Source organism: Astatotilapia calliptera, chromosome 20 (genome assembly GCF_964374335.1).
Source record: "Astatotilapia calliptera chromosome 20, fAstCal68.1, whole genome shotgun sequence".
NCBI lineage: Eukaryota > Metazoa > Chordata > Actinopteri > Cichliformes > Cichlidae > Astatotilapia > Astatotilapia calliptera.
This window is the reverse complement of record NC_137441.1, coordinates 7,244,979-7,268,283: the sequence shown is the minus strand read 5'-3', so window position 1 is coordinate 7,268,283 and position 23,305 is coordinate 7,244,979. Positions and strand designations below refer to the sequence as shown.

At 38.4% G+C, this 23,305-nt stretch overlaps 1 protein-coding gene across 3 annotated transcripts in view; it reads left to right on the top strand.

Annotated features, from left to right (window-relative positions):
* acap3a (ArfGAP with coiled-coil, ankyrin repeat and PH domains 3a) overlaps positions 1-23,305 on the top strand; it is a 67,260-nt gene that overhangs the window by 28,540 nt on the left and 15,415 nt on the right. For all 3 annotated transcript variants that reach the window (XM_080295517.1, XM_026153313.2, XM_080295518.1), the window contains exons 3-10: positions 5,197-5,316; positions 6,005-6,058; positions 14,895-14,953; positions 15,208-15,391; positions 16,466-16,510; positions 16,600-16,695; positions 16,974-17,048; positions 19,688-19,699. In XM_080295517.1, coding sequence (XP_080151643.1) covers positions 5,197-5,316; positions 6,005-6,058; positions 14,895-14,953; positions 15,208-15,391; positions 16,466-16,510; positions 16,600-16,695; positions 16,974-17,048; positions 19,688-19,699 — 645 coding nt within the window. The remainder of the gene's footprint in view (positions 1-5,196; positions 5,317-6,004; positions 6,059-14,894; positions 14,954-15,207; positions 15,392-16,465; positions 16,511-16,599; positions 16,696-16,973; positions 17,049-19,687; positions 19,700-23,305) is intronic.

The following is a 23,305-nucleotide window of genomic DNA, read 5'->3' as shown; positions in this document are numbered from 1 at the left end:
CTATATTTTTAGCAGAAATATCTCAGTTTGCACATTTGCAGAAGTATAAAATCATCTTTTTTTCCCCTTTAAAAAACCAAACTCTGTTGTAAATTAGAAACATTTGGAGAAGCCCACCTAGTGTGCCAAAGAAGCCTATCCCATGTTTTATGTTTTTAATTATTAATGAGGGAATCCTTGCAAACATACACTGACTGCAGCCCTGATTGGTAGAAATACTGCAGAACTAATGGCTGAAAAAGAGGAATTTTGGTCTCTTTCCACATTTTGTCACACTATATTGAGTTGCGGCAGACCTTAGCCACGGCCTGCCTATTACACACAGGATTATATCACTGTGTAGTGCCTAATCCCTTAGTGCTAACATTGCTAGCATAATGGACGGGGTATTGTTGCTCGGCCCAGTTGAAGAGTTCAGCTCAGGTTTGCTGAAACGTGACGTGGCAGCAGTGCAAGATGGGGATTACAGAAAACATCAGACTGCATGGCTTTCAGAGCGTGCAGTTGCCCTGTAATAAGGCATCCAGATGTTCCAGCTGTAATGCTCCTGTCACAGGTCCATCTGGTGCTGTTCTCAACCTAACCCTGACCCTGACTCTGACTTGCATGTGTCAGAAAGAGCCAGCGCTAATCAGGCTGTTCTTTTACTGCCATCATTGTTGGGAACCTCCATTGTTAGTTCATATACCAGACCACAGGCATTCCTGTCATTATTAATATTCATCTACCAGGGTCTTCACAAAGATGCATTTAACCATCAACATACTCTAAAGAGGCTTACATGAAATTTGATCATCAGTTGTATAAGACTGCATAGTAAAATGGTAAATAATAAATTGCATAAAAAGCTAACTTCTTACGTGAATCTAAATATTTACATAAATATTAGCTGATAAGATTTGGGTAATATAGGTAGAAAAAGGTTTGTTTAACATTTAAACATATTTTCTGCATATTCCAGCATATAAAATAAAATATGTTTTTGTACTTACACTCACAGATGCTAATCTTTTGTCACTTTTTACAGAATCAAACTCAAAGTAATGTCAGTACTTCCAAGCATTAAACGCTGCATGGTCATACTCTCTCCCACGCTCCATATTATCCATGTTGATCTGCACACGTCTGTTGCTGCCACGGACGTCACGCGCTCGTACGTCATTGTCATGAGACACTCTCACAAACAAAATCGCGGTTTAGTAACACAGTAACGCAGCGTGCTAACAGGAAAGTTACAGTAATCGGATTACTTTTTTGCAATAGTAATCCCTTACTTTACTTGTTACTTGAAAAAACCGGTCCGTGAGTCCTTTCGTACCGAAAGTTGAGGCTTGGGTGTGAAATTTATAGTTTTCAGGGTTTTCAATCGTTAACTCGGTTTCCCTGGCTCTTTTTCCGTGTTGTCGTTGTGTGTCTTATTTTGAAATAAATATTTACGCGTTACCATACCATAGCTACCAGAGAGTATTAACTCATTCACTGCCAGCCATTTTCAAATGGCTGGCAGTGAAACACAACAAGACTTGCACCACATTTTTGTCTCACTGCGCAATCCCTTACGTGCGCAAACCCTGCACCTCCTTGCAGGTCTACTTTTACTGCTGGTGGGCTTCAGTTCAACTTACATTGACTGCCATTGACGTCTATAGACGTCAATGGCAGTCAACGTAAGTTTTTCAATTGACGTCTATAGACGTCAATGGCAGTGAATGAGTTAAGGGGCAGAGAGGAGGATGTTACTCTCAGTGTTTTTGGCACATTTCAGGAGGATGCTGCTAAAAAAAGTTACACAATTACACAGTGAATTTGCATTTATTATTATATTTACAAAATACCACAGCTTTTGTCTTGGTCATATCATTTTATTTTGTTGTATTTATCCGCGACACCTGAAAGGCCGGTCCGTGAAAATATCGTCTGACATTAAACTGGTCCGTGGCGCAAAAAAGGTTGGGGACCGCTGCACAAGAGGACAGAAAAGTGTGTAATTCCTTACTGATTGAGAAGTGAGTACTGGACATTGCTGGCAGTCACTGGGTCAGATTAGTTGCAAAGAAGTATACGGTGCTGCATGGAAAACCTTGGGATTGTTGAGGTCACCTGTAGTTTACATTGCAGACCTGCCTTGAAACCCTACAACTCTGCAACCAGCTTGTTTTGAATGGTTGGCTTGCAGGACTAAGGCACAGCTTTTGCTTTGATGGTGACCAATATCTGTTTGTGGTTTGTGTTATAGTTTTTACTCCTGTTCTGTGAGTTGATGGCAAATTACGGGTGACTGCAGCAAATCAATCTCAAGGAGATTTTTGATGTGGCACTGTCTTTGTGAACAGTTACACCTAGCCAGCAACCACTCACTAGCTTATTGGAGACTACACAATGACTGGTTTCTAGGCCTGTGTGGGACTCATAGACCGCATGAAAGATGGACTCAGCTACCGCCTCCCATTGGTTTGTGATGAGGTGTTCACCTGTTTCTGCTTCACTAAGGGGTGGAGCTGACTGTGAAACTGAACCAAATCCTCCTTTCTGACTCCATCATAATCAGAATTTGCAAAATAGACTTCAGTATGATTTGAAAGTAGTGATTATGCACCTAGAGTCATCAGGAAAGCATTTAAAGAGGGCACAGAGTAAGAGAGCTGATGGCTCTGAAGTTATCCCCTTCTGGCTTTTAAAGACCTTTGGGAGATGCAAGTTTAAGGGACTTTTAGTCCCCCCTTCTTTTTTTTAAGACCAGGAAGCAATTTTATACTTTTGTTCAGTCTATCTCTACACAAATCTCTTTGCAAATCTATGGGGAGTGCTGCAGACTGGCTGTCTGGTGAGCTTTAGCAAGCTTTTTGTTAATATTATTAATAGCAGGATAGGTAAAGCCTTGTTTTCAGTCATAATGCTAGGCTAATGGTGAGTTTGCTTATAAACCAAAGAAAAGGCCACATCAGATTCATGTCTGGTTAGCAGCTGGGAGGAAATGAGTCTTGCTGGAGAAGACGGGTGCTGAAAAGCAGAAAACCTGGCATTAGAACACAGAGTGAAAAATTAGAAGAGATTAATTTTCCTCTCATGAAACCAGAAGCTAAACAAAGCAGCCGTTATAGCAGACAGAAAAAACCTGCTGACAGAGAAAATGTTCTTGGAAATGCACAAAAACATTCATGCTGAGTTGCCGGTGTCTGCTGTCCATTATCCAGTCCTGGATAACATTGGCTCTTTTACATGCGTGCAGGGTGGCTAGCTGATGTCAGGGGCTGACATACGGAGCCCACCTGCACACACTGCCATATGTGAACACAGGTGATGGATAGACAGCACACATGCAGCTGGATGACTCCATTCCCGTCTGGGGCTCAGGTGCGATGACGAGCTGAAAACGCAGAGAAACAAAAGCTTGAGTGTTGTGACTCGAGCATGTGATGTTGAGTTATAAAAACCGCTGGCCTTAAGCGTGGATCGTACCTCAGTGATGGGTCACACGGAGCCTCATGTTAAGCAGACTTCTATTTACCACATAGGTGTTGACACATGGGAGAAAGTGCGATCTTTATTTACATTCAAGAGACATGCATGGACATGCAGTATAATTTTAACACCCGCAATCCAGTCTTTGGACTGTGGGAGGATCACCTGGAGGAAACCCACACAGGCAAACTCAATAGATGGCCCCAGCTGACCTGCAGGTTGGGCCAGGAATGTTTCTGTATTGCAACAGCGTTAACCGCTCAAACACGATGCCGCTGCCATGATTTTATTTTAACGTTGTAATTTCGATATGCTCTTTAGATGTCAACTGGCTTTCTACTAACCCTGCTCAAACTCATCAACACTCTTCTTCATGGATACCTGGAGGCAGGTCTTCATTGCAACACCTTCATATGCAAAACTGTCATTCGATGTTGTGCAATTGGGAAACACCATATGAAAACCAGGCCAAGATTTCAATCCAGAATTTTCTTTTTTTTTATTCAACTAAAATTTTAAAACTTAAATTAACATAACCAAAAGCAAATTCATATAAAATAAACAAACAGTATCCCTTCTTTGAATTATTATAGGTTAGCAATAAAGCAAATAGATAAAAAGACACTTGTACATATATTTGTAAATGATAAAACCTGAGATTAAATGCTTCGCTAGGTTTACAAGAAACTGAAAGATGGACCAGAAAAGGCTAATTTTGCTTGCTGGCTGGCCAGGTCGCATCCCCATTCATGTGCAACTGCATGAGCAGGGATTTTCTCATCACATCTGAGGTTTGCTAGACGAGCATTTAAGGGAAAATAGCATGTTTTTATTTGCAGTTTATCCATCATAAGTTGTTTAATAAACTTTACTTTTTTAGATCTGAGTTATACTGCAGAGAGTCAAGTTACAATAATAGATACTGGAACTATTATAGGATATTTATAGGAAAACAGCCCTCTCCTGTGATCTCTGTAAATCTCTGTTTATAGGCCTATTTGCTAATTTCAGTCAACATTTGAGAGGAGAAGTATCCAAGATATAGTCTTTGGCTAACGAGTTGTGATTGATAAGTTGCTGTCACACCATCGCTTTTAAAACCCTTAGATCAGGGGTCTCGAACTCCAGGCCTCGAGGGCCGGTGTCCTGCAGGTTTTTAGATGTGTCCTTGATCCAACACAGCTGATTTAAATGGCTAAATTACCTCCTCAACATGTCTTGAAGTTCTTCAGAGGCCTGGTAATGACCTAATCATTTGATTCAGGTGTGTTGACCCAGGGTGAGATCTAAAATCTCACCCTGGGTCTCTAAAAGGACACCGGCCCTCGAGGCCTGGAGTTCAAGACCCCTGCCTTAGATGGTGCAAGTGAACACGCGGATGTGGTTGCAACACCTGTGACTGAAGTTAGTTATACCTCAGACTCTAGTGTCCAGATGGATAATATCAAAAATTCAACCTTGATTTTTGTGCCAGGCTGTAAACATCTTTCTTTTAATTTATTTTATTTTTGACCATTCAAGACTTGCTCAGAGCGGTTAAAATGACCTCTCCTTCTTAAATGAATCCAGTTTTTTTTTTTTAGGCCTTGGCCTTATACAGATTCTTTTCTTTCTGATATACAAGGCCTGCCCATCGTCATCTCCTTAAGCTGAACTACAGCCCTGCTAATACGATGCGTGTGTTGAAAGCTTCAACATCTTTCATTTAACCCCTCGTCTGTCTTCTGTCCACAGCTGGTGAAGCTATGCAGTGGAATGATCGAAGCAGGAAAGGCCTATGTCAGCGCCAACAAGCTCTTTGTCAACGGCATCCGGGATCTGTCTCAGCAGTGCAAGAAGGACGTAATGATCTCGGTGAGATTCTGAAACAAAGCCTCGGTTTTATCCATCACAGACTTTAATCTGGTATTATTGGCCTCATTTGTCTTTTAGTCGATATGGTTGTGGAAGGTTTTAGCCTCAAAAATCAGCCAAAAAAAAAAAATCAGCCTCTTTTAGCCTCAAAAAGCAGCTAATGTCCAAGGAGAAGCCTCGGACATTGTTTTTGTGTGAACAAACCTGATTACTAACAGATTAGTCAGCGAGGATCAAATCAGGCCTGGAAACTTACTTCTTGGCTCGACTCACGACTCCGGCGTCTTGAACTGTTTTCATTGCTACTGACATTAAGTACTATTAAAAGCCTTTTTGGCTTCAACTGTATGACTAATTGTGAGTTTCTTATTAAAGCCTTGTTCATATTTGTAGTTTCCATTGTAAACGAATAAAAATAAATGGCATGAATCAGTCCTGCAATTATAGCTCTTTTTCCTGTACATGGTACAGCTCAGTGACATTAACCAGCTTAGACTTACTTTTAGCTTTGTGGATCTTTTTATTTTCTTCCATGCAGAATTCATATAAATTATGGTTTTAGTTTCTGACAGATTTTATTTGCTTCTTTTATTCACAAAAATGAAACTATTGTGGCGTGAGACTATTATGAGAATTTTTCTGGATGTATTGTGCAGTTAAAGACTGGTTTTTGTTATTTTCTGTGCAGGAGTGCTTGGAAAAATGCGGGGAAAGCCTGCAAGAGATCATAAACTACCACATGGTAAGCCAGCCATGCACTCTATATACATTATACTGAGACAGAGTGGTATCATTCGAATTTTAACTGGCATTTAAGGCTACATTAGGGCCTTTTATTCCTTTTATTTTAACACTGATGGTCACTGAAACCATCTGTGGCTGCATTAATGTCAGTATATACAGCTCACACTGAAAGGCAGACACTGACAGTGTCTCCTTAGGTTGTTTTTATATGGAAATACTCACCAACGGGGCACCTTTTAATAAAGGTTGTGTTAATGGTTAGTGAATAATTAAATTATCCTTTACAGCTCATTTAAAGGCCATTTATAAAAACAAAATTACGGTTGCCAGGTTATTAAAATCTCCCATTGGCAGGTACTTTTCATTTCCTTTTAGTAAGCCTAATAAAGAAATCCTCCTGGGTTTCTCACTCACAAGTAAGCAATCAAATTTGTAGTTTAATTCAAGGTTTTAATGATCAAATAATGTTCAATGGTTTTAAATAGACAGATTTTTGTCCAGTTTTTCTGCAGACCCTCAGAAATACCACAGTATTTCAGTTATAATAATAATAATAATAATAATAATGGATTGGATTTATATAGCGCTTTTCAAGGCACCCAAAGCGCTTTACAATGCCACTATTCATTCACTCTCACATTCACACACTGGTGGAGGCAAGCTACGGTTGTAGCCACAGCTGCCCTGGGGCAGACTGACAGAAGCGAGGCTGCCATATCGCGCCATTTTTCATATGCCAGAAAAACGTTGCACTTTAGAGATGCCCACAGTTTCAAATAATACAGTCAGGATATGTTCAGGTAACGCCTGTGAGTCAGTGATCAACAGCTTTCTTCTGTGGTCATCTGAGAGTCCCAACCTTTATCTCCATCCACCAGCAGTTAAAATCTTCTTTTGGCAGGAGGCAGTATAACAAAAAGAAGGAAATTTTTAAACTGTAAATCATGCAAATCTCCTCTAGTAGAGTCCGAGAATATGAAGGTGGAATTGTTAATTGTGCTTAAAGTCCACTTTAAGCTCAATTAACTCTCTTTTAACAACCTCAATCCCCACAGCGGCCGTTAACCTCCTGCTGCTTGATCCTCATGACCTTCTCAACAAATACAAACACTGGAGTGTAAGCTCAGCCACACTTTTCACACCTGTGGGAAACGAAAAAAGTACACATAAGGAGGCAGAAGGAGAATCAAGATGAGCTTTGTCGGCCATCTAAAAGAAAGGGGCTCATTTCTAAATTTAATTTATGCAAGAATAAGTTTTGTAATGTGTAATCTTTCTAATGAGATACTTGAATATGAGTTTGTAGAATTGGTGGGAAAGCAACAACAGTTTAGGTAAAGAAAGCGCTCTAGTTTCCAGTTATAGTTCAAGCAGTATTGATGAATTACCACCAAAGAGGCTCTGGGGCCGTGCTGATAAAACGATTATTGTGCCACAGTCTGTTTTTCAATAAATCTCCCGTTTTGCCTTTCAGCACATCCTGTTCTTTTGCTTCTCCATAAAAGTCCAAATTCACTCCCCACCAGACTGTGGCAGATTTAATTAACTTCATATTTATTTATTTCATTTGCTCATTTGAAGTATAATTAAAGTTCAGGAAAATCCCCAAAAATTAAGATTAAGTTTTTTGTTTGTTTGGTTGTTAAGTATACTTTTAATAATTGTGTTAAATAATCGTGAGCAGCTAGTAGTTATAGCTTGCTTATAAAAACCCAGATATAATGCATCATTTCAGCACTGTTTGATCTCAATACACTAATTGATGTTGGTTTTTAAAAATCCTGCAGAAACCCTGTGATAGAAGGGAATCCTCTGAGATATGAGAATGATGTGTAGGAACATTTATTTTTAATTTATTTAGTATTTTTGTGTTTTATTCAGAAACGACACTGTGTGTGATTTTTACTGCGTGGCGCTCATGTAGTCAAGGGACTCCAGCAGAGCGTCAATGAATAAGAAATGATGACCGTTATATCTGGCATGGTACAAATGTGGCCACGGAGTGCCAGCCGCCCTTGTCACAGGCATACTTGGATGCCTTTAAAATCCAGAAAGGAAATACAAAACGGCGTCTGAGCACATACACGGGACAAGTTTAAAAGAGTCTTGGCCCTGCTTCCTTCCATTTCCTGATAGCTTGGCTTTATTGCCAGTCCAGTACCACACAACAGAACAAACAGGCTCTGTTTGTGTGAATGTCACCAGCAGGCCAAGTATAGCTCCAATCCTGAGAGTCTTTTTCCCCTCAAAGTTTTCACAACAGATTTTTCTTTCTCACAGGCGGCAGCATCAACATAATTGGGCCATAAAGCTCCATTTGAATACTCGATAAATTATTGACACGTGTTTGACTCTCTGAACATACATTAGGCATGAGGGGGAGGGCTGACACAGGGAGAATATGATGTGAGTGAATCTTTGTGCACTGGAAAGAGGTCATAATGCAAAAACGGATGGGATTTGCGGTCCGGAGAAAATATGTTTAGGGTTTCGTGCAAAAAGAAAAAAAAAAATCAACCAGCTTGCTATAATACAATTTGAATTAGCCTATTTTTTATCAACCGGTGTTTCTAGATACACCACTACATGGAAATCAAGTTAAATAGCAGTAAGGCTCATTGTTGTTTTAAGATTCCTTAGAGATTTCTGCCTCTAATTTTTGTGAGTAGTTTTAATTTCCTTTTTGGCCGTTGCAGACCAGATTATTCTAGATAAGGCTGCAGAACTAGATCTATGCTTCAATTTCTTAAGATCAGTTTTTACAGCTGTTTATTTATCACCCATGCTATGCAGCAACAGTCTTCTTGAACAAATATACTTTCTTTGTTTTTTCAGTGATGTGTTTCATCCATCCCATGGATCCATCTCATGTTTTTAAAGGCACACAAACATAAAAAATTGAAACAGTCTTAATGTCTTCACCTGTTAAAGAAAGAAAATGGTGTCACCAGCATATTTAAAGTGGATTAATTAACAAGGGATATATAATTTAAAGGCTACTTCACGTAGCGTAGTTACTGGACGATGTTGGCACGAGTTAAAATCAGTCACTAAGAGGGTGCTGCATCAAAAACCTCTTTGTGTTTGCTTTGGTTGCTAGCAGATGCTGTGGTCACCTTGCAGTTTTTTCCAATGAAAATCGCCGATTTCTCTGCAGAACTTCCACACTTACTCCCTCAGCTGTAGTGAAAGTTAACGGTTGAGACACAAGCCACAAGCTAAAAACTCATCTTTTTAAACTTGCTTTTGGTTGATTTTTATTTTTAGGTTTTAGCTTCTGTGAAGCACTTTGTGATTTTTATCTTGAAAGGTGCTATATAACTAAAGTTTTACTTACTTTACTTACTTACAAGCCAGAAATGGATAACATTCACCTTCAAAATAAAAGCTGTGCCAACCAGCACATTTTAAATCTATACATGACCAGTTTGTGGAAAGTGTTTGTGGACAAGTCTGCATCTTCCATGTAAACCTTTGACAACCATAGTAACCTCTTAGTGACAAAAGTAATTAGATAAAGGGGTCACTGACTGGTCTCTAGGCCTGTTTCACTGGTGCCTTAGCTTAGCTGTTTTTCCTTGTTTCCAGAGTTTTGAATGAAGGAACCAGCTGCTGTTTGTAGCTTTAAATTATGTGAAAAAACTCTAAACAGTATAAAAAATGGGTGTAGCGTGTTGATCTGGAAAGTGCCATAAATGTGCATCCTCTTTAAAGGTCAGCAGGGGGCGATGTATGTGATTGCAAAAAAACTTACTTTTGTAAAGAAGATTCTGAATTTTATACTTCAGAATTTGAAATGAATTAAATCCAAAACATTAAAACACAACAAAAAGAAAAAGTGAAGTTCAAAGACACTGATGTGGATTAATATAATTTTTAGAGTAATTTACTGGGTAATATTCACTTGCCAAATATCTAATACATGCTGTCAGACATGCATCACAAAATGCTTTTCCGTTGTCTTTAGATAATAACTCATAAAACCTGTTTGATTGCTCCCTGACCATCCCCCCCTTTTTTTTTTTTTTTTTTACAAATGACCCTTCCCAAATGTTTTTTTTCACAAGCAACAGTGTCCTTTTGTTCAGTCCAAATTTTCATTGTCAGAATGTCTTGATGCTTACTCAATCCTCCAGGTAAGTAAATGCCAAAAGGTTGATTCTGTTCATCTGGACGTAGTCCCACTGAAAACGATACGTCCAGATGAACAGAATCAACCTTTTGGAGTTTTATTATCAGAGTTTGAGATTCTTTCCAAAACAAAAGGATTAGTTTGGCACAAGTCAGTAGACCCACCATCAGTGCTCTCTTTATAAATGCATTCAAGGAGATAGATCATTGGTGCCCTGGACAAATCACACTTCAACCATTGGCATATACAATCCAAATAATTTCCAAAAAGGAAAAACATTCCCATAGTGCATACAAATAAGTGCTTCTTTTTGTCCTGCATTTCCAGCCTAAAACATCTTTAATTAAATCCATTTTTATGTAATCTGGTTGTATAGAAGTATGTGGGACAACAGCCTTTGGCTCCCAGCTCGGAGTTTATGGGCTCAAATGCTGCATTTTGGTTTTGTAATTTCTGCTGACCGTAAGAAAGGAGGATTAACTGTAGTATTCTCAGTCACAAGTCGTTACCCAACGCACTTGCAGTTTCACAGTCAAATCCAAACCTAGAGACACGAAGCATGCATGGTTTCCTGGATAAAGTCTAAAAACAACAGTGTGTTTTTACCCACTCCGATTTGACAAAGGTGTTCTTGTGCACAGAGTGGGCTTGAGATAATTGCTTGACTGACTAAATCACATCATTCTGTCTGAACATGCTGGTGGAATCAGCGAAGGGATTTAAAAAAGTGATAGTCAGTACAGTAGTCTTTTGTAATGGTGTCTTCAACCATTTCATTCCTTAGCTCTGATGTCAGCATGCTGAAGGTGTGCCAGATACTCTTGGACTTACTTATGTTTGACATTAACTCTACAGTTTGTGCTTATCTGTCAAATATGGAAATGAAATGTCTGTTGCTCTCAACATTTAACTGCTAAGAAGATTTCAAGTCAAAACAAAGTGGCACTCTGTCATAATTAACATGGCTGGTCTGTCAGGTGGGATGCCATTAAGCAACGATAGATAGACAATAGAATCATACAGTTTTTGTTGTTACAATAAAAAATACAGTAAAAACAAACATTGTTAAAAGTTCCACAGATCTATACTGAAGGCTTTATCCTGTGAGTGAGTAAAAATGTCATATATAACAGTCATCCATCCATCTATTCATTCTCTTATGCTTATCCAATTCAGGGCCGTGTGCGGGCTGGGGCCTATCTCAGCTGCCATAGGGCAAGAGGTGGATACACCCAGGACAGGGCACCAGCCTGTTTCAGGGCTAACAGTAATAGAATAATATAACAGTAATAAAATAAGATTTGAAAAAATTAACAAAACTGAATATATGACTAAGATTATGAAAAAAGAGAATTCAGTATTCTGTTGAACACTAAACTTATGAGAAATGTAGGATAAAAATACTTTTTAAAAGTTGTAATTCTGTCTTTTGTATCCCAGCTTTGTTAATACAGTTATGATGGCAATTAGATGTTGTACAGTTAGTATATTAACTACATGCTAATGTATAGCAGGCCAATATTTGATGTTTAAAAGATAAAGCATCCGTATACTTGTATTAAAAATCTACACTTTCCAAGTATTTTCTTAGTCTAGATCGAAAAAAATGTAAATTAAATAAAACATAATATTTATGTAAATTGAACTAGTTTGCAAGCCAGTGTCTGTTACCTACCACCAGCTGTTAGCTGGTTTGTCACAGTGCTTCTGATCTTTAGTAGCTTTTTCTGCCCCTCCAAATTACCTAATGCTTACTATAGTTTAAGGCCACAAACAGTGTTTCTGTGGAGCCATGTGAGACAATCAAAACAGAAATATATTATCTCTGACTACATAAAAACCAAAAATGGGAACATGGAAAAAACACATTTTCTGTATTTATTAGTCTGAAGCTCCACACTGTGACTTTAGGTTCAAACTAAAGTTGAAGTGACGGAAAACTGGGTCTGTTTTTTAAGTGTGACAGGTAGGAATCAACCTCTGAAGTCCAGTCTGACAATTTCCATCATTTTTCATAAATCATAACCAGTCCCCAGACCCCCATATTACATTACATTTGCATTATGCAGTGACAACCTGATGCATGTTGGTCCGGTGAAACAAGGGTGTCAGCTTGCCACAAAAATAGCTCCGGAATGCAACAGGCTGCACTTCCCCCCAAGCCAGGAAGTTTCACAGCAGTTCTCCTGCCGCACACAAACATCACAGAGGTGTGCTGGGTGAGCCCACAACTTTTAAAGACTGCGGTTTGCTCTAAACCGCAGTCCACCTCAGTTCTGTCTGCTCGACGCTTAAACTAATCCAACCCTGGAGAGTTTATGACCGCCATACACCACTGCACTGCTGATTTTCGTGTTTTAGGCATCACGTGTTTGAGAAAGCTCCTGATGGCCCAAACTTCCAGCTACCACTTTCACTTTTCTGAGAGCTTGTTAAAATACATTCAGGGAAACAGGCAGACCACATATGCACTATCAGACCTGTTTACTGCCAAACAGGGTGCCATTTTAAACATTTTACTTTCCAAGAAGCAGGAAAGGTTACTCAGCTAGCCTCACTAGCATTACAGCAAAGTGCCGAATGGGTGGGCTGCTACCATCAAAACAAACACGTTTCTTTGAGGCATCAAGAGAATCCATTTAAAAGTACCACTTCCATTTGACCCACAGTTAAGTTTGTAGAATCTTTCTGACATTCTTTTTTTTATTTTTTAGATTAAAGTTGTTAATTTACAACAAAATGGGCAAATTTGTGACAAAAAACAGCAAATTCATGAGATAACTCGTGTTTTTTTTATCAGATTAAAATGACATATTTAGGAGGGAAAAAAATGTTGCAAGAAAAAAATGGCAAATTTTGGCTGTGGCAATTGTACAATTATCAATGAAAATCCTGCAAAATTTTTAAAACAGAAAATGTAATATAAGAGAAAAAGCTGGAACTATGGGACCATTTTTGGTGTATTGGCCACAGATAAAAAAAACCAACAACAAAAAACTGTGTTTTTGCACAACCACCAACACAATGTCTTCTTTTTTTTCCATCACTGACCCTAATAGTCTGTCATATACCCTCTATACACAGCTTACAGCAACAACAATAGCAGAGTGTCTTTCCCATCATCCGCGCCTATAATCCCTGAGTTAAAACACTCATAAGCCTATTTATACAGCCTGGCAAACTCAAATCTTCTAATCCATACCAAAACGCATGTATCCAATTATTCTAGCGGGATGAGGGTGAAACCCTTTAAGCAGTCTAACTGCTCGGTTGTGGTAAGGACACGTGGGCCTTGGCAGTTTGACTGGTTTGTACCCTGTGCTGAATGCAGACTGCAGTGTTGTGTTGTACCAGAATCCTCCTCTCCTCCCTCTTGCTTACTTCCTCACTCCCTCCCTCTCTGCCCGAGTGACCTATTTAGCAGCAGCAGCTCTTGCACACTGACTGTACTCTCTGAGCATGAAAGGGAAGAGGAGGGATCTCGAATGTAAAACGCCAAACTGAAGGCAGCATGTTATTGTGTTGGAGCAGGGGTGTTTGAGTCACAGCATCATTGCCTCTCCACTCATTCAAACAGGCATTAATGTCTGATTTCCATAATTTACGAGCATCTTTTGAAAACAGCTGGGCTTTGTCGCCCTCTGCTGGTTACTTTGAAAGTCATATCACAATAGGAACATTGTCGCTTTCTTCCAAAAGACTTGGAATAAGAAATGCTACATTACATTTGAACTAAGTTCATACATCACGCAATACAATAAATATACATTTGCTGCACTAATTTGATTGGGCATCAACATATGGTATTTTCAATATGTACTTATTTATTTACAGTTATTCTAATATTAGTCTGCTGACTGGTTTGTCGAAAGCTTTTTACTTTGTGGACCACATAAACAATAGCATTCACATTTTATAAATGATGCATTTGCAAAAATGATGATGAGCAATGAGATGTTTTCCACACTAAGCCAGCCCGATGAAAGAAATGTTAGAGTAGGAAATAAAAAGCAATAATGATAAAATGTAAATCACTAAAAGTACTTCTCTTGTTTAATTGAATAGTCTGTTTTAAGAGTTTATCTATTATATACATTGCTCTCATAAACTTATCCTTATTTGATTTGTTTTATAAATTTTGGCAGTTTTTTTCTGATATATTAAATTTCTTTGACTGTAATTCGCCAAAGAATTTCCTGTAAAATTGAAATACAGTTTTCTTGTAAATTTGCAAATATTTCATTAGTAAATTTTGACCTTTTTTTTTTCTCTAAAAATTTTTTTTTCTTGTAAATTTCCTCCTGTTTTCTTCTCGCAAATTAGCCAGGATTTTTTTCTGTAATATTTCCAGAGTTGTTCCCTTGTATAATTGTCAATATTTTTGCTTTTTATTAGTTTATATATATGTATATTAATTACATTGGGGTAGTATGGCTGGTCATGGGTGATATCATTGTTGTAAAATTGAATATGAGATAACTGCGAAAAAGCCAGAATGTATACCCTCCCTTTGGCAGGCTGGTTCTGGTCCTCTTGTCTAAAGTGTCTGGTTAAATTTACTGGTCACAGCTTCCATGACCAAAATGAAATCCCGTGATAATAACTTTATGGTGACATAAGCCAAAGAATAAATAATAATGAACTAGCAATGTCTAAAAGTATTATAAATTTCATCTAATGTCTTATTTGTGACCTGTTTCAGATCCTGTTTGATCAAGCCCAGCGGTCTGTAAAGCAACAGCTGCACAATTTTGTGAAAGAGTAAGTAAACCTACAATTTGCTGAAGTATCCCTGTAGATATTTAGATGTATAAAATATTCAATACAGGTGGGAAAAGGATTACTCCACAACCTTTAAAAGGCCTACATGTCCTTGTTACCCCCAAAAACCTTTCTTAAGTGTTTAAATATAGAACAGGCTACAACATTTTGCAGCCCAGACACGTTTTTTCAGACGTAACGTTAACCTGCAACGCTAATGTCTCACTTGTATTTTGTTCTATTTTGTTTGTCAGGGATGTTCGAAAATTCAAGGAGACAAAAAAGCACTTTGACAGGGTGCGTGAGGACATGGAAATAGCACAGGTGAAGAACGCTCAGGCACCCAGGAACAAGCCTCACGAGGTCGAAGAAGCCACTAGCGCGCTGAGCATCACCCGCAAGTGCTACCGACACCTCGCTCTGGACTACGTGCTACAGGTCAGAAAAACACTGTAAAAAGAAAAAAGACAACATATAAGATGTACTAAATACTCTCACTGGACTAAGATCTAAGAATGTACCGAGTAACAAATCATGAAAACTACACCCAGGCACTGATTTTGAGCATCATTTTCAGTTTCAGTTACCCAAAAAGAGTAAAGTTTTAAGAAGCAGTGTAATCCCTTCAGACTCATTTGCACCCCCACGAGACAGCCTCTTGTTGCCATTACAATTAGAAAGTGACCATGATGTAGCCTGTCAGCCTGCAGCGACGTCTGCCAGAGCCCTTCTGCTTGAGTGGCGCATGCTTTGCTCTGGTCGCATTTAGCATGGGCTTATTTTGCCCACACGTTTACCAGGACTGCCCGCGGGAACAAAAGGAGACTGATTCAGAGCGATCGCCGTGATGGCCGTGCCCTCTTTCCTTTCTTCAGTTTGTCTGCCGGCAGCTTTCTCTCACAGCTCTTAGACATCTTAATCTATTGAGTTTTAACTTTAAGTGTCTTGAGGTGGAAAAGGTTAAAGCTGCAGGGCGATGTGCTCTATATGGACGTAACCTCTTAAACGTAGCACAAAATATCACTTAGGTTTGCATCAGTTGGAACACAGAATGCAAAGGCTTTGCATTCTGTGTCCCAACTGATGCATAAGGGCTGTTTGTTACAGCAGTGAGAAGGAAACAAACCCATCATAGGGCCAGCTGATGTTTATTTTTGTTGGTCATGTTATAGATAGATAATAATGTCCACCAGAGGGCGTTAACTTAATAGTTTGTGTCAAATAATATTTAGTGTTAAGGGCTTCAACTAAAAGATAATGTTAACCCTGAGTGACTTAAAGGAGAGTGGTGTTATTTTTGACCATATTATACTTAGACTGCATTAAAACATTATTAGTATTAGTATATCTTCTGGGTTTTATTAATTTATATAAATTAGAATTTACATATGAAATCAGACATATTTGCAAATTCATGGTAAGAAATATTTTTATAATTCAAAATGTCAGTGGGTGGGGTGAATGACCACTCCCTTGTTAATTATAAACACTTCATTTTTGTTTTTTCTGCAGATCAATGTACTTCAGGCGAAGAAGAAATTTGAGATCCTAGATGCTGTAAGCCGATATTTTATTCTTTTAATATAGTCAAAAAAAGCATGAAGGATCTGTGCACTTCTTAAAGTTAATTTTCATTTCCTACACAGATGCTGTCATTTATGAATGCCCAGTACTCGCTGTTCCAGCAGGGCTACAACCTGCTGGATGAGATCGACCCCTACATGAAGAAGTTGGCTGCAGAGGTGAGAGGTGTGATTGTTCTCACCACCACTCATTTCCTCAGGCACCCTGGTTTGATTGGTCCTCATTTTAACTATTGATACCAGCCTGTTACATAATTTCAATTTCCACTTAGTGACTCTCTCGGTTACCCGAAAAGGCTCAGTTATAGTCAGCTAATCTGAATCATCCCAGCTCTGACTGTATTTACAGGATTTACAGTATATTTTAGTTATTTAACAGCAGAATGAATACTGAAACAACTGATTTTTTTCTTCTTTTGTGTGAATTGACTTTTAAGTTGGATCAGCTGGTGATTGATTCAGCCATGGAGAAGAGGGAAATGGAGCACAAACATGCAACGATTCAGCAGAGGGTGAGTTCCTCTTTTTTTTCCCTCGATTGATTAAATAGAACGTGTACATAGTTAATAAACTAAGTTTGATTTTAAAAGAAAGTATGTCACAGGTCAAAGGTCTTGGATTGGAGTTTTCATTTAAAATTGTTTCTTCTGCTTTGTAATGTTACCATCTGTGCTCATCACTGAGCCAACATAACAACACCATTTCTCTGGGGACGTTGTATCGTGTAATATCTCTCTTCAAAAAAAAAATGTTATGCTAGTTTATTTCTTCCCAGTTTATTACAGAAATTTGCACGTTTTTTCCCCCCTGGTAATTTTGTCTGTTTTCACACATAAATTAACCCTTTTTTTGTTATATAATTTCCTATTTCTTTCTTTTATATTTGCAAAATAGCCTTTTCTCACAAATTTGTTAGGTTTTTTTTCATATACATTGGCCATTTTTTTCATCCTGTCTCTGTAAATTAACCTTTGTCCTAGCAATTGTATCACTCGTTCTTTTGTAAATTTACAGCTTTTCCTTATTAATTTTTCCCAGAGATTAGATTTTTTTTACCCCTTTTCCCTGTTTTCCTTTTTGTCATGCCATATATGAAAAAACTATAACAAAATCTCAAATTTGCAGAATAATATAAAGATGAATGAAATTCAGATTAAAAAACCCCCCACAAAAACATATAACAGAAGGAGTAAAATAAAATAGTTTGAAGGAGATAAATAAGAAAATATGTAATGGAATATTGTGAAATAAAATTAAATGCAATAAAAGTAAAATATGAACTAATTTAAATAGATAAAAGCTGATTATGATACAATAAATTGAAATAAAATATTTCAAATTCACTCAGGGAAAAATATACACAATTAAATTGACTTTCCAGTCACATTGATACTATATCACACCTCTGAGATCCAGTCTGCCACTTGGACCAGTTGATCTGTTGTGGCTGGAAAAGGATTAGACTTGTGCAGCTGAGAAATGTTTGATTAATCCCCCTAACAAACTCCAGGCATTGATTAAAGCATTAAAGCAGGTAGATTTAAGTGTTTTAACAGATATTAATCCTGCTGTTGTCTGCTGTGAATGGTAACTGTCAGCACTTTTATAAGCTGATTTATAAGCAGTCATGTAAAGTGCTGACTGTATGGGTTGTATTTTGGTGCCATAAAAAGACTCTAAAAAAAACTTGACTCTACCAACACTGTATCCTCTGGGTGTCTTCTGGCTGTAAATGGGTGAGATCTGTCACACAGAGGGTGCTGAGCCACATTGCCTGTGATTGTTTTGATCACAGGCAGATTGCCACGGTGGTCTGTAGTTCGTATAGAAGATGTGGACTTGTCTGCAAACACTTGCAGCTGAGCAGTCATGAAAAAGTGCAATAGAAACCAGAAGTAAAGAATAATAAACTAGCTAGCTATAGTGAACAAAAACTGCTATTAGTACTAGTGATAATAAGCTAACATTAGCATGCTAACAGGTGATAGTTTGAACTAACTTAGGTTTATTCCTTAACACAGGTTAAATAAAAATGTTTTTCAGGTTAAACATTATATCTCATCAAGTCTTTATTTTTAATTGGTTGCATAGCAACAAGTATATTGTAGAGTCAAAACACTGTCACCTTTAAGTAGAGCTGTCAATTCTTTGTGTTGTTTACCATTATTAGCTAACAACTATTTTAGCTACGATCCCACAATGTCATGTACAGAAACTCTACGGTTTCATAACAAAATACCAATCCTATTAAGTAGTATCTACTAAATACTACTTAATTGTTATTTTTTTATTCAGTGAGCTCTCATATTTAACATATTTTAATTGAGGTTCTTCTTTACTGTATTTTTTTTTTTTACCTTGTTGAACTATTTGCCTTGTTTCCTTTATTTTATTAAGCTATTGTATTTTCTTTGATTTACTATTTATTTTTGCTTCACAAATGTTTAATTTTGTTTTTACATTTTTCTATAAACTTTTAATGTAACTAAAATTGAGCTTTTTCCCCTTTTAAAATCCTCAATTGTCTCAAAAATTTGCAATTTTTTCTGTTGATTGTGTCTGCTGTGACACTCAATTTTCCAACTTTTGGAGTAAATAGAGTATAACTTACCTTGTTTATTTTTTTAAATTGTCAGTATTATTGGCTTTCTAATAATTTCCCCAAAAACAAAATCGACAAGGTTAGGCATGGCAGGCATGTTTAATAATTTACAAAGACTTATTTTCAGCATGGGTCTGGATCGTCTGGACCCCAGGATCAGTGACCATCTGTCAGTCAGCTCTGGTCAGCCTCCAGGCATTGTGGTCTGGGCTGAGGATAGACCCACAGGGAAGGGATGGGTAGCATGTGGGGCCAGTTATTGATCTGTTAGACACTAAGCTTCATCAAACATTGATCACCAAGGGGCCTGTAGTGGTAAATAAACTAGCTGAAACCGCACTGAATGAAAACATTTTGTTATTTCAATAGGTGTGTTTTGTTTCTCATTCCTAAAGTGATGGAAATCCAGTAATGAGGATAATCAGAGGCGCGCTGAAACTGAAAGATTAGCCTATTATCCTCATTTTAACCAGTCTGCTGTTGGTGGTGCTAATGCTCTCCTCTCTTTTCTTCTTCTTGTATGTTTCAAATGCCACCATCTCCTCCCAGACCCTCATGCAGGTGAGTATGCCTTCATCTGTCTTCCCATGTGAATTCTGTTTTTCTACTTCAAGCACCTCTTTATTTTAGTGTCAGAGGAGGCGGTTGCAGCTTAGCCCACAGTGTTAGCAGGGAACATTGGCAAACTCCTTTGAAGTTTTCTGCAGCTGTAGTTGGACTCCTGAAGCCTTGAGGGCAAGCTGAAGTGCATCCTGAATCATTTATACGAAACAATTAGAAACACTGAAGTTAGCTTGAAAGGCCTATGTAGAACCTGTCTCTTACATGGGCCTCTGCAGAGAGATCATGGTGGTGTACTAAAATAGACACCGGTCTAACATTTTACCACAGAATGTGCTTTTAAAGTATAATATAAATCAGTCAGCTTCTCTATTTTTTTTTACTGATTCCCTGGGTTATTTCATTTATATACATTATAATAATTAATGTCTAGTTTCCCTGAAGCTCATTTGATGATTTGATTTGAGGGTAGGATGTTCAGCCTCTTTTACTGTCAGCTGCTTTTAGATCAGTATTGGCCTACTTTGTCATTTGGTCTCTTTTCTTCTTCATCACACTGAGCATGTGCAATAAGGTTTGTGTAAACTTACACAGGGCAAAGGGGCAACTGGGGGGTAGAAAGGGAGTTAAAAGTACTCCAACTGAGAACTGTCACTATTGCTGTGTGGGTACACATTGCACAGTGCAGATAGCTAAATGCCAGAGCCATTCATTTTTAACCACAGGTTTAATGGAGAAGTCCTGTCCAAGCTCTGCCTACTATCCTAGATTTAGGTAACCAGCGGAGTTCTGCCTGCTGCCCCTTATGCATCACCAAGTTTATTTTAATTATGAGGTGTTCCACATGGTTGTTTGTGATTTAGTAATGATGAAATATTTTCCTCTGTAAGTTGGTTACGTCACTCCAGTTAAATGATATTTTCCTTGAGAGCTTGTTAAATAAAAAAACAGAATTGTTTCTTAACTTATTGGCTTATTAAAATTCCAAGCAAAAAATGCAATAATGGCTATTCTTTTTTGTCCCGTTTAACATTTTCTGAAGTAATAGGTGCCCCAGATCTGCTCTGTGTAAATACTTTTCTCCTTTCTCAGATTAGATGATGTCCAAACACTCAGACCTCATTAGACAAATTTCCAGGTATTTGGGGAGAAGCTTTATTTCCACAGGAAAGTTTTCTTATAGCCCAGTCAGGGATTTAGGTAGCTGCTAATCCATCAACATCTGCTATTGAGGATGTTGTTAAAGCTCATTGTTCAATTAAAGCATTAACCTTAATGTGTGACCAGTGCCGTTCTTTGTTGTTGTCTTGTTGTGGTTGTTTCCTTCATGTTGGCATAACAGATCAGTTCCAGGAGACTGTTTAGTATCAGTTTAGTATTTTAAAGGATGTTCAGGAAACTTGTAGAAAAAACCAAGCAGGTTGGTTGAGGATTAGTGGGAAGTGGCTAAGCAGATGTCTTACAGGTATGACAGCAGTCAGACTGTAGTATTAATGAGAACAGAAGGATGCTGCAGATGAGTGATGACTGTGTAATCACTACAGCCAACTGGGCTCACCATTTGGTGTATTAGGTTTGCACACCAACCTGCGTACAGGAGCAGCAGGTGGATGAAGTATCAGGACACTGTGTTTTCATCATCCAGTGTTCCCATCTGTTTTTTCTTTTTCCTGCCTGCTGTTCCACATCAGTTTACATATTTGCTCGTAATACTTTGAGGCCGGCTGCTTGTTTAATAATTCACTGATGGTTTTTTTTTTTGGTCTGTGTGACGTTGCTTCATTAAAAATAGATGATCTTTGTTGTGGATTTGAAAGCTTGCAGAGTGCAGAGCTTGTTCAGTGTTTCCTCCAGCGTGCGGCGATGTGCAGGTAAGCTGTGTCGACTTGATTTCTCGCCGGCTTATCAGTTACATTTCAGGAATTTAAGTGGGCAGAGCTGCTGTCAGTGTGGCCGGTAAATCAAGCCTTCAGTTGTAGGATTTGTTTGGGGTCTTGGCTGGCTGCCTGTTGGATTCTCAGTGGGTCCTCTTCAGTAAGGGAGGTGTGTTTAGGGAGTTGAAACTTGCTTTTTTGGAGGGTCAAGAGCAGCTACAGGACAGCATAGCAAAGTCCGCAATTCCTCCACACCTCCCTGCCAGGGATACATTGGCAGCTGTATGGTAATTAGCCATAATCTGGAGGCTCACAGGGTGGCAGGCAGGTGGCTGTAGTGGAAGGCACACATGTCAGTGTTGGAATTACTCATCGGACTGCAGCAGCACAAAGCGTGAGAGCTGCAGCACGGAGACAGACATGCTTTTACTCTGAGGAATCCACTTTTCAGGAGCCGTTTTACAAGTTTTTTTTGTGCATTTTAATGTTATCGGAGCATTTGAAGCGTTTGAGAATGAAGATCTTTTGCCGGTTCGACCGTAGTTTGGTGGGTGGTTTTGCACACTATTCATCTTTATTCTTGTTTTCTATTACTTTAAAGGAAGCAGTGCTGGTAAATGCTTTGTGCTATAACATCCTGTCGCTTTCTCCCTTTATCTCTAGCTTACTTAGTCTCTAACATAGCTGTCTCTTGGCAGAGTCTCCGATTAAACTCTCAGTCATAATGCTCAGTAACACATGCGTACATGCGTATTAATGTTAAGAGCAATGGACACAGGAAAATGCAGTCATGCAGAAAAAGCTCAAATTCATGCAAACTTTGAACTGTGGATTTGCGTGGGAATTTTGCATCATCCATTTGTAGCAGGTTTATTTTGTCATCTCATTTTGGTTTCTGGCATGTGTTGTTGATTGGAAGCCTAATCAAAGGTATGTTTGCTATGTTTCATTGCTGTTTTTGTTTAATAAAGTTACTGTAAGTCTACCTGACTATATTTCATTAAACTTGGAGAAGTGGTGGAGGATGTGGAAAGAAATAACATGATGAGTTTTTCATATTAAAGAGTTGCTGATGTGATAGTTTCCTCAGGTGCTAGCCGAGATTTGTGTTGACTGGTTGCAGCAGACTGTGACTCCGTGATATCAGTGCCTGTAGTGTTCTCTGTCTGTGCATGGGCTGGGCTAAAAGGGGGGTTCTGGGGTGTCACTGTCCACTCTGAATTGTCATGTAATTGTAACTATCGTTGAAAATTACATCGAAAGAAAGGATGTCTAACTTCCCTTTTTCTTGTGGAAAACTGTTATCCTGTAAATATAATATAACTAAGTATGTTAGATAATACTAAAAGTAGTAAAAGTTTTTACTTTAATTGCAAATGGAAAGCAACAGATTTGAGTTTGAAAGATTTTGAAGGACTCCTTCTTATGTACAGTCCTTTTTGAAAGTTTTGGGAGTTGGACAGATTTTATGTCTACTGTTTGTTGAAGCTTAGGCAGGAGGTGCGTACAAAATGATTATAAATGACTCATTTTTAAGTTTTCAAGTGCGTTTGTTTGTTTTTTGTTTCCTATGAGCCTCCATGAGTTGTTGGTTACTCCGCTCAAAGTCCCTGTCTCTGCTCTGGAATTCATTCATGTGTATATATTCAAAACGGGGACGTGTGTAATGCAGCAAGTTGTTCTATTATTTAAACAAGCAGCAAGAAGCTAATGGTGTGCATATCCCCCATTG